General features: G+C 42.4%; 1 protein-coding gene across 1 annotated transcript; it reads left to right on the top strand.

Annotated features, from left to right (window-relative positions):
* Positions 1-2,756: 2,756 nt before the first annotated feature.
* Positions 2,757-11,925, top strand: LOC117468634 (vesicular, overexpressed in cancer, prosurvival protein 1-like). The gene is given in 6 exon segments (XM_034112870.1): positions 2,757-2,962; positions 7,442-7,500; positions 9,004-9,081; positions 10,559-10,686; positions 11,254-11,387; positions 11,389-11,925. Coding segments are annotated over 6 exon segments (525 nt in total). The 5' UTR covers positions 2,757-2,911; the 3' UTR covers positions 11,464-11,925.
* Positions 11,926-12,503: the final 578 nt, after the last annotated feature.

Raw genomic sequence — 12,503 nt, 5'->3', positions numbered from 1 at the left:
TTAAAGATAATATAATAACGTGTGTTCTGTTTTATTTTCTACTTTTATTTATTTATACATTCAAGTATTTATTTCCATATTTATTTATGCATTTATTTATTCTTTTATTTATTTATTTGTGTATTTATTTATTTATTCCTGTATTTCTTCATACATTTATTTACACATTTATTTATTTATTTATACTTATGTCATGTTCCGTCCTCCATAGTTTTCAGCAAAGAAAGAATATGCAATAAAAGCTTAATAAAACAATTATGAAACATATTTCTGCAAAGATTGGGAGCAAAGTGTGAGCGATATGGAAATCTAAAAAAACATGTTTTTAATGTGATTTACTGTGTGTGTGTGTGTGTGTGTGTGTGTGTGTGTGTGTGTGTGTGTGTGTGTGTGTGTGTGTGTGTGTGTGTGTGTGTGTGTGTGTGTGTGTGTGTGTGTGTGTGTGTGTGTGTGTGTGTGTGTGTGTGTGTGTGTGCTCCTGGGTGCATGAACCTCGCCACTAGAGGGAGCCAAACTCAGGTCTAATATCAACATATCATTTCATTATCATTTCTTTGTGTAGTTTATTCTCCTATATGAACTTCTGTATGTTAGTGAGCTGTGATTCAGAAGATACGAGCTGTTGTATTTATTAAATATAAATATGAATCTATCAAATGTCAAAGAGTTATATAGAGAGAGGGTCCCTGATTTAACCTCCTGCGCCATCTGGTGTCAGAAAACGGTACTACAGTGTGATTTTACACACAGTAAATACAGACATTTAATGGGTGTTAAAACCATGAAATGAAGTTAATATTTGTACATGTTGGTCTTGCTTAATCTGCAAAGAAACACATATGTGATTTATGATTATCTCACTTTTTAATTCATTTAATTGTCATTTTTCACCTTTTTCTCTCATTTAAAAAAAAGTTGTCGTTGCAAGACCAAGATGTCCTCATGAACAACTACCATACAAATACTTTAAATAGTGTTTCAAATGATAAATATTTATTTATTAATATTACTATGTTCCCCTTTAATTATCAGTTTGTTTACTTGATACCACTGTTGTTTTTTTATCAACAAAACTATAATAATTTCCTGTTTACTAACTTTCTCTGAAACCTTTTTTAGTGGAAAATGGAAAATGGAAGTTACAGATTTTCTCTGAATGTAATCCACGCTCACATTCACCGGGGCTTCATGCAATGCAATGTTTCATAAATGTTACTCTATACTGCTAAATGTGTCGCTTATTACCTATATAATCATCATTAACCTCAGTTATTTGTGTCCTTGCCCTTCACAGTGTGCATGTGTGTATATGCTGTTGTTGTTGTTGTTTTTAAATGTATAAATAATAGATTGTTTCCTCTGCTGTCAACATGTTTGTGCAGCAGCTGCAATACCTGCAGACACCGCCAGAGGGCAGCATCCGACATTATATTACAGCACATGTGAAGGAAGTGACCAGAGTGTGATGGTTTTAATATCACCTGTTTTTACACTATTTACACCATAAAGACATTCTTTATTTGCAACTACAAGTTCATAGAAAAGAAGAAAGTCATTTAAAGGTTTATTTACATTTATATTCCAACTAATAAACGGCATCAACAACTCAAACTTACACAGAGCAAATAGTAAATATATATAAGTTGTTTTGTAATAATAGAGGCATTTGGGGATGCAATGTCATTAACATACAATATTGTTTGTTGTTGTTGTTTACCCTGTGTCCTTCACGTTGCAGCACAGGACTGAAGGATGTGAGTCATGAGAAGGTTTTTGACAGATAACCCAAAAAATCTGAGGCGATAAAATCCTGTTCAGAGACAGCTTCATCCATCATGCTGCTACACGCACACACACACACACACACACACACACACACACACACACACACACACACACAGACACAGAAAACAGGAGTATTTATTAGATTACTTATCAGAGACTGTATTGTTTACATCCTCTGATACAACCATCACTACATCAGGCTTTGTTTATCCTGGGTGCTGCAGGAAATGGAGCTGTGTGTGTGTGTGTGTGTGTGTGTGTGTGTGTATTACATGTTACTTGTTAGACGCTTTTATCCAAAGCGACTAACATACTCAATACTGTGGGCAATCCCCACAGGAGCACTTTGGGGTGAAGTGTCTCAGGGACACAACGACATGCTGACTGCAGTGGGGTTTGAACCTGTGACCCCCTGATCCGAACACCAACGCACAACCCACTGCGCCACACGCCTCCGACAGGCACGTGTTAGCACTGTTAATTGTCATGCACGAGATCAATTATGGGGTTTGTTGTGAAATCTAACCTTCATCATTTATTGTGATGCATCTACTCTTTAATCTGTTTTGATGTACTTCCCTGTAATAAGCTATGAACTGAGGGAAACATGATAATACTATGATACAAATAATAATGGTGGTCGTAATAATAGTTACGGCTGATATATTAGTCTAAGGATAGCTTATGTATGTGTCTTGCAACTTCCTCATTATTATAACTAAATATATACCTGTGTGTGTGTGTGTGTGTGTGTGTGTGTGTGTGTGTGTGTGTGTGTGTGTGTGTGTGTGTGTGTGTGTGTGTGTGTGTGTCTCTCTCTCTGTGTGTGTGTGTGTGTGTGTGTGTGTGTGTGTGTGTGTGTGTGTGTGTGTGTGTGTGTGTGTGTGTGTGTGTGTGTGTCCGTGCTGTAAAGGGGCGTGGTTTGATCCCTCATCAGGCAGTTTCCCAGCATGCATTAATCTGTCTGAGGACCGTGTTTTCTCCCCGGCTCTCCGCAGCTGTGTTCCCCGGCCAGAGGAGCTGATCTCCGGGTGTCTGCAGCGGCATGGCCCGGTCCTTTTGATCCGAGCGGAGCGTCTCCTCCTCGGCCTTTTCTCCCCCAGATTCTCCCTCCTTCAGCGGAGAAATGAGGAACCCTCTGCCCGGGGCGGTGCTCTCTCTCTGGATCCTTCTGGAGGTAAGAGCAACATAATTATAAATATCATCATGCTATAATTAGATATATGACAAGTGTGTGTGTGTGTGAGAGAACCTAATGTGTGTGTGTTCAATGCAGACACAATAACAAGCTAGTCTGATGCTATTGTTGTCACAGCGCTCTCCACCAAACCCCATTCAAACATCACATAATTACATCTTTAATCCTCTAATTCCAGAAATACACACAACATACAGGAGTAATCTATATTTATATTAAATAAATGGCATTGTGTGGTTAATTCGGCTTATAAATAACCCCCCGAAATACTCTAAATATCAATAAAATCTTAACTTTAATATTTATAGCACCACCTTCTGGATTGGCATGTAGGCTAAAGGACATTTAAATATAAATTAAGGTGTTTATTCTGGAAGACCTTTTCATTTTTTGACAATAACTCAACATTTAATTGTGTTGTGTGATGCTCTGTGGGAACTAGGCTACCTGTGATGCTGTCATCCTTTGTCCTTTAACCACTGGGCCTGTAGGACACACACACACACACACACACACACACACACACACACACACACACACACACACACACACACACACACACACACACACAGGTGTACAGTAGTGCAGCATCTAGCATCTGTTCTCATAATGCATTCATGTTTTGCTTGATAAAAATGACAGAAAATATTGAATAATTGCAGTTTTCAGTCCAAAGTTGTGTCTTTAATGTCTTTCTGTCAGTCCAAAACTATAAAATATTCACTTTAATTATGATATAAATTGAGAAAAGCAACACATATCAAGATTGAAGTGTCTGGAGGCAGCATTTAAAGATGTTTCTGTGAAATGACAAATGGCTGCAGGAGACTTAACCCAATGTTAAACCCTAATATCACATTCTCATTCATTTCTCATTAGCTTCTGTTAAGGAATAAGGACTGCACATTACAAGTGTATTATTGTATGATATATTGATTTGACAGACCACAATACAACAATCTCTTTAGGTCACCATGCACTTTTGATATAATAATAAATAAAGCAGCAAATCTCCAGTAAAAAAAAACAGTATTTTTGAGGAGATTACTTTACTGATTAATTGATTATCAGAATTATTGCTGATTATTTTGTTCCTACAGATTAAGTGTACAAAAGGCAGGTGATTGAACCCTCATTTAGTTCATTATTCCTACTCATATGAGACTATATGATATTTACAACAGTCAGTTATATTTATATACACACGCAACAGAAATATTATAAAACCATTTTATCTCTCGGTTTTGCAGGAAATGATTTAATGGGATATCAAAATAAAAGTATGTCTGCATGAAGCGTGTCTCTCTTCTCTACACACACTTTGGTGTCTCTAAATGAGAGAGGTGAACATCACGGGGGGTCAGAGGGTCCTTCAGGGACACTGAGGGGTCAGAGGGTCCTGAAGAGAGGAGACCTCGAAGAGAGGAGACCTCGAAGAGAGAAGACCCCGAAGAGAGAAGACCCCGATGACTTTACATTTACTGAGGCGTCGTTTTGATTTCGGTTTCCCTTAATCCTCATCATATGGGAGTTAAAGGTGTGTGTGTGTGTGTGTGTGTGTGTGTGTGTGTGTGTGTGTGTGTGTGTGTGTGTGTGTGTGTGTGTGTGTGTGTGTGTGTGGTGTGTGTGTGTGTGTGTGTGTGTGTGTGTGTGTGTGTGTGTGTGTGTGTGTGTGTGTGTGTGTGTGTGTGTGTGTGTGTGTGTGTGTTTGTTGCATGCCACGTTTTCTTTGTAGTGTCTTATAGTTTGTTTTCCTCGATCATCTGCAGGTTAAAGTTAGTCTGAATAAATCTCTGTAATCTCCAGTCGGTGCTGCGTGGATATGGATATGGATATGGATAAACATGCATTGTTTGACCACTTATCAACGCCGTTATGTTTGCACAATATGTGTTTTAATATCATCTGTGCACGGCGTGGATAAAGTGTTTGTGTTTCTTCCTGCTTCCATCCGCCTGATCTCTGACCTCCAGAGCCCGGCAGGTCAAAGCTTGTAATCCCTTTCTGATCGGATCAGATTTGGATTTGGGTAGTTCAAAACCAAACAACAGGATCAGGATCACTTTGATATCGATCAGATCAGGAAATCCAATCCAAGCTTTAATCTGGATCAAGTCTTCAAATGGGGTAGTTCAACCCGACAACAGGATTGGGATCAGTTTGATTATCCTGATCCCACCAGAGGGGTGGGTCTCCAGCGGATTACCCTGATCTCACCAGAGGGGTGGGTCTCCAGTGGATTACCCTGATCTCACCAGAGGGGTGGGTCTCCAGTGGATTACCCTGATCCCACCAGAGGGGTGGGTCTCCAGTGGATTACCAGAGCAAAATGTGCTGTACAATTTATTTAAAAATATGTTTCAATATAAATAAGATGGCAAAGTTTGTTAACTGAAATAATACACCATGTTTAGCCTTCATGGGAAATACATTTGATTTTTCATTTTTGCTCACGTTTGTGGTCTATTTTGTTTTCAAATGTTGATGACATAAATGTTTATGCTCATAAAAGTATCACAACAAAGATTGTCAATCACAAATGTAATTTAGATTAAAGAAAAAATATCTTCAACAAAAAAAACGTCCATCTGTCGTCACCTTTCAAGAGAACTAGATGTGTCTGCAATGTGGTCTCTTGTCTTCCCTGTAGTATCTCTCATGTCCACTAGAGGGAGATCGGTCGGATTAAAGCACTGATATTCAGGATCTAGTCATCTTGAAAGTCTGGATCTGGATCAGGGGGATCCTGAACTGCTTTGAACTACTGAGACAACATCTGTCCGACTTTTCTGATCCTGGATCACAAAGAATGGGATTTCTAAATCTGATGGGATCTGATTGAGATGAAACGTTTTGAACTCCTGGTGATTGGAAATGCTTTTCTCTCGCCCACTGACTCTGGATCAGCAGCACAAATGCATTTCTCTCGCCCACTGACTCTGGATCAGCAGCACAAATGCTTTTCCTGCAGCCAGTTCGGCTAAAAACAGGCTTTGAGTAGTTTGGGGCTTGCTTCGTTTCTAGGTAGTGGATCAGAAGAGTTTTACAGCGTCAGTCCGATACGAGATGACGTCTTGACTTTAGAGTAAGATAGATGTTCCATGCCTCCTCGTGATAGCTCTGATTTGGTTGTAGTACGTGTTTTGCTTCCTATAAACATGGAGGCAGTTTGTTGTTGTTGTTGTTTGTTTGTTTGTTGCAGCAGCAGGATGTCTGTGTGCTCTCATAATAACACATTTCCAGGCTCGTTGCTATGATTAGAATCTGAAGCGTAACGATCTCTGTATTCTCTCTAGCTCTCATCTTCAGTTAGCGAACTCAAACCAGAGCAGAGGACGACACACTTCAGTCAGAGAGCCTTCTGGGTTATTCTGCATCGGACTCACCCTGGATGCACGCACGCACGCACGCACGCACGCACGCACGCACGCACGCACGCACGCACGCACGCACGCACGCACGCACGCACGCACGCACGCACGCACGCACGCACGCACGCACGCACGCACGCACGCACGCACGCACACACACACACACACGTCTAAGCTTCCTTTAAAGTAGGAACCTTTCTCTGGTTGTGTCACGCTGATTTGTGTCCTCCGCAGTCAGCACTTCCTCTGTAAACCTTTCAAACTGAATGAAAGCAGACCCTAAGATGGAAACAGAGTCCAGAACATCCATGGTTTGATTGTACTTCAGAAACCCTGACCTCTGACCTTGTGGTTCTTCCTCAAAAGAAGATTTCAGACTTTAATTTCAGATCGTTTCAGATTTTCTTTTGCAAAATATCATCCATTGAGAATCTCTCCTTCTTCGTGGATGTAGTTGTTTTTCTCTCGTGCATTTACCTCTTCCCTCTTACCTCTTCCCTCTTCCCTCTTCCCTCTTCCCTCTTCCCTCTTCCCTCTCAGAGAAAGCCAACAGGTTTTCCAGTAAATGCACGACTTTCTTTAGAAGAGAATTGTTTAAAAATCTCATCATATTTCTGCAATTTCTCTCTTATCCTTTGTGTCTCCTCTGTGTCTCCTCTGTGTCTCCTCTGTGTCTCCTCTGTGTCTCCTCTGTGTCTCCTTTGTGTCTCCTCTGTGTCTCCTCTGTGTCTCCTCTGTGTCTCCTCTGTGTCTCCTCTGTGTCTCCTCTGTGTCTCCTCTGTGTCTCCTCTGTGTCTCCTCTGTGTCTCCTTTGTGTCTCCTCTGTGTCTCCTCTGTGTCTCCTCTGTGTCTCCTTTGTGTCTCCTCTGTGTCTCCTCTGTGTCTCCTTTGTGTCTCCTCTGTGTCTCCTCTGTGTCTCCTCTGTGTCTCCTCTGTGTCTCCTCTGCTGCAGAGATGCATTTCAGAGTTACTGAAACACTGTGAAGCAGTACTGGGAATAAAAGCGGCTTCGACACAATGCATTCTGGGGGATGAGTGCAGAGAAACACAAAGACATGTTTTGAATCTGCTTCTCTTTTATTCACAGTGTGTCGAGGCCAAGAAGTACTGCTGGTATTTTGAAGGCGGATACCCGATCTCCTTCATGCAAGTAGCACACCTTCCATCTTTTGAATGTGCATCGATGTGGAGCCGGCACAGAGATGTGAATGTGTGACAAACTGAACCAGAATGCACCCTCTGACCCTCTGACCCTCTGACCCTCTGACCCTCTGACCCTCTGATCCTCTGACCCTCTGATCCTCTGACCCTCTGACCCTCTGACCCTCTGATCCTCTGACCCTCTGACCCTCTGACCCTCTGATCCTCTGACCCTCTGATCCTCTGACCCTCTGACCCTCTGATCCTCTGATCCTCTGACCCTCTGATCCTCTGACCCTCTGACCCTCTGATCCTCTGACCCTCTGACCCTCTGATCTGCAGAGCGCTCTCTGACTGAACAGTGACGCTCTTTTTAGTCCCTTTTGGAGCTTTATAGAACAATAACTGTTATCCACACAATGTTTAAAAAACCACAACAAACATTTCTGAAACGGTCTTATGATGAGTTTGAGAAAAACAATCTGAATCTAGTTATAAAATAATCTAGATGCCCCCTAGATGCTCCCTAGATGCACTCTAGATGCTCCCTAGATGCACCCTAGATGCTCTCTAGATGCACTCTAGATGTACCCTAGATGCCCCCTAGATGCTCCCTAGATGCACTCTAGATGTACCCTAGATGCTCCCTAGATGCACTCTAGATGCTCCCTAGATGCACCCTAGATGCACTCTAGATGCACCCTAGATGCACTCTAGATGCACTCTAGATGCTCCCTAGATGCACCCTAGATGCACTCTAGATGCTCCCTAGGTGCACCCTAGATGCACTCTAGATGCTCCCTAGATGCACTCTAGATGCACCCTAGATGCTCCCTAGATGCTCTCTAGATGCACTCTAGATGCTCTCTAGATGCACCCTAGATGCACTCTAGATGCACCCTAGATGCACCCTAGATGCACTCTAGATGCTGCCTAGATGCTCCCTAGGTGCACCCTAGATGCACCCTAGATGCTCCCTAGATGCACTCTAGATGCACCCTAGATGCACTCTAGATGCACCCTAGATGCTCTCTAGGTGCACCCTAGATGCTCCCTAGGTGCACCCTAGATGCACTCTAGATGCTCCCTAGATGCACTCTAGATGCACCCTAGATGCACTCTAGATGCTCCCTAGATGCACTCGAGATGCTCCCTAGATGCACCCTAGATGCACTCTAGATGCTCCCTAGATGCACCCTAGATGCTCCCTAGATGCACCCTAGATGCACTCTAGATGCTCCCTAGATGCACCCTAGATGCTCCCTAGATGCACTCTAGATGCTCCCTAGATGCACTCTAGATGCACTCTAGATGCACCCTAGATGCACCCTAGATGCACTCTAGATGCACCCTAGATGCACCCTAGATGCACTCTAGATGCACCCTAGATGCACCCTAGATGCCCCCTAGAAGTGAAACCCTGATAAGTGTCCTGTGTGTGTTGAGCTAAGTGCTAACTGTGCTAATGTGTTAATGTGTTAATGTGTTAATGTGTTAATGTCACTGCAGATGTCGCTCGTATGAGGACTGCTGTGGGACTCGCTGCTGTGTGAGAGCTCTCTCCATCCAGAGACTATGGTACTTCTGGTGAGCTCATCATGAGAGAGAGTTTGTGAAGAGAGGACTTTGTGTTTACGAGGACACTGTGTTTACGAGGACTTTGTGTTTACGAGGACACTGTGTTTACGAGGACACTGTGTTTACGAGGACACTGTGTTTACGAGGACACTGTCTGTCTTGGGACGAAAAGTCCTTCCTGAGAGGCAGCGCTTTGATAAGAGAAATAATGACATCGAAACTGAGAATATAGTAGAGTCATAGAGTATGTCGGAAATATGCATAAAAATGACAAAGTATACTATGCCTTATTATTATATAGCATATATATAGACAGTCCTTGAATGTATGTATATATATGTATATACATATATATATATATATATATATATATATATATATATATATATATATATATATATATGTATATACATATCTATAGTATGTTGAAAAAACACAGGTAATATATAGTACAAAGTATATTCTGTTGAAGAAAGACATAAAGTATTCTGGGAACATAAAATATCTAAAGAAATATCTAAAATATGATATATAAGTATGTCTAAGTCTCAGTGTGATGTATCTGTGTTACAGTACGTTGTGTATCTGTGTGTATGTGTGTTACAGTACGTTGTGTATCTGTTTGTATGTGTGTTACAGTACGTTGTGTATGTGTGTTACAGTACGTTGTGTATGTGTGTTACAGTACGTTGTGTATGTGTGTTACAGTACGTTGTGTATGTGTGTTACAGTATGTTGTGTATGTGTGTTACAGTACGTTGTGTATCTGTGTGTATGTGTGTTACAGTACGTTGTGTATCTGTGTGTATGTGTGTTACAGTACGTTGTGTATGTGTGTTACAGTACGTTGTGTATGTGTGTTACAGTATGTTGTGTATCTGTGTGTATGTGTGTTACAGTACGTTGTGTATCTGTGTGTATGTGTGTTACAGTACATTGTGTATGTGTGTTACAGTACGTTGTGTATCTGTGTGTATGTGTGTTACAGTACGTTGTGTATCTGTGTGTATGTGTGTTACAGTACGTTGTGTATGTGTGTTACAGTACGTTGTGTATCTGTGTGTATGTGTGTTACAGTACGTTGTGTATCTGTGTGTATGTGTGTTACAGTACGTTGTGTATGTGTGTTACAGTACGTTGTGTATGTGTGTTACAGTACGTTGTGTATCTGTGTGTATGTGTGTTACAGTACGTTGTGTATCTGTGTGTATGTGTGTTACAGTACGTTGTGTATCTGTGTGTATGTGTGTTACAGTACGTTGTGTATGTGTGTTACAGTACGTTGTGTATGTGTGTTACAGTACATTGTGTATGTGTGTTACAGTACGTTGTGTATGTGTGTTACAGTACGTTGTGTATGTGTGTTACAGTACGTTGTGTATGTGTGTTACAGTACATTGTGTATGTGTGTTACAGTACGTTGTGTATGTGTGTTACAGTACGTTGTGTATGTGTGTTACAGTACGTTGTGTATCTGTGTCCTCAGGGTGCTCCTGATGATGGGCGTGTTGTTCTGCTGCGGCGCAGGGTTCATCGTGCGCAGGAGGATGTACCCTTCACCTCTGAGAGACGACTTCAACGTGTCCTTCACCAGACACCCTGCCAACTCTCCTGGTACACACACACACACACACACACACACACACACACACACACACACACACACACACACACACACACCACAAGCTATTAGTGCTGCAGGATGTGGTGTTTCTGTGTTGGTCCCTGAAGGCAGCATCTACCTGATACTGCAGGGCAGATTGATCCATTTCAGAATAATATATATGATATGTTTTATAATGATTGATCATGAAAGTGTTCTCAAAGCTGGTAAAGGTGCAGCTAGTTTGAATGACTTTGTATACTGCAGGGTAGCTTGTGGATTTACTCCAGGTGGAACTAAAGTCTGATTTAACACTTGGTTAGATTTCACATCATTCGTGTGTGTGTGTGTGTGTGTGTGTGTGTGTGTGTGTGTGTGTGTGTGTGTGTGTGTGTGTGTGTGTGTGTGTGTGTGTGTGTGTGTGTGTGTGTGTGTGTGTGTGTGTGTGTGTGTGTGTGTGTGTGTGTGTGTGTGTGTGTGTGTGTGTGTGTGTGTGTGTGTGTGTGTGTGTGTGTGTGTGTGTGTGTGTGTGTGTGTGTGTGTCTCTCAAAGTAAATCTGTCTCCTGTCTCCCTCCAGTCTCCCAGCAGCCGGGGGCCATGCAGGGCTTCGGGGTGAACGGGATGACCTCTGACCCAGCAGGGGGTCCCTCTGGCTCCGCCCACATGTTCCCAGCTCAGCCTGGCTCCGCCCACATGATGATGAGCGCCTACCCCCCCCCCTCCGTCATACTGCAACCACCCCCCTCCCTCATATGAACAGATATTTAACAACGCCGACAAGAAGTGACGTCTGCAGAGAAAAGAGAGATGAACTGTGAGAAAGGAAATGATCAGAGGGTTTTGTGGATGTAAGACTTTTAAAAACACACACTTCCTGTAATGAAGAAACACACACACACACACACACACACACACACACACTGTTGTTGAAAGCGTATTGAACACATATCCTCTCTCCACTAAGTGATGAGCTGTCTTTTCCTAAAGAGCTCCAGTTCAACATGAGATGGGAAATGATGAAGTACGCTCTAGTGCTTTCTGTTTAGTTTCTTTGTCAGATGTTCTAGCATGGAGCGTGTTCATGAACGCCTCTGGAGAAGCGCGTTTCCCTCAGGGCGTTGTGTTCATATCATTAGTAAAGAAACACAATGAAAGCAGAGCAGAGAAAGATCTTGAGAGGGGATGTCTGCATTGCTTTCCCTGCAGCTAGTCCAGTGAAGGGTTGCACAGGTTGCACAGGTTGCACAGGTTGCACAGGCTGCACAGGTTGCACAGGTTGCACAGGTTGCACAGGTTGCACAGGTTGCACAGGCTGCACAGGTTGCACAGGTTGCACAGGTTGCACAGGCTGCACAGGTTGCACAGGTTGCACAGGCTGCACAGGTTGCACAGGTTGCACAGGCTGCACAGGTTGCACAGGTTGCACAGGTTGCACAGGCTGCACAGGCTGCACAGGTTGCACAGGTTGCATAGCGAGGCGTTGGATCAAGTCTAACCCTTAAAGGAAAACTGCACCCAGAAAATACAAAGATATGAAACTGAAGGAATCTTCTTTTCACTAAAGCTGCGGATGAGACGGAAGAAATAGACATTTAGGGCACATTGTTCCACAAACACATTATTATATTAAATGTCGTCAAACCACACAAATAAAAAGGTTAATTATTAGATCATTCAAACACTGACAATCAGGCTGTTTGCATGTGCTGGACTTAATGAATGGGACATGCCAGGAGTTGATTGGTTGAATATTTAAGTCATCAGTTTGGTCCTAATTGAATAATTAGATGCTTGAGAGTAAATCCTCAAACAGCTGATTGATCTCTG

Source organism: Trematomus bernacchii, unplaced genomic scaffold, assembly GCF_902827165.1.
Source record: "Trematomus bernacchii unplaced genomic scaffold, fTreBer1.1, whole genome shotgun sequence".
NCBI lineage: Eukaryota > Metazoa > Chordata > Actinopteri > Perciformes > Nototheniidae > Trematomus > Trematomus bernacchii.
This window is presented reverse-complemented; position numbering and strand designations above follow the sequence as displayed.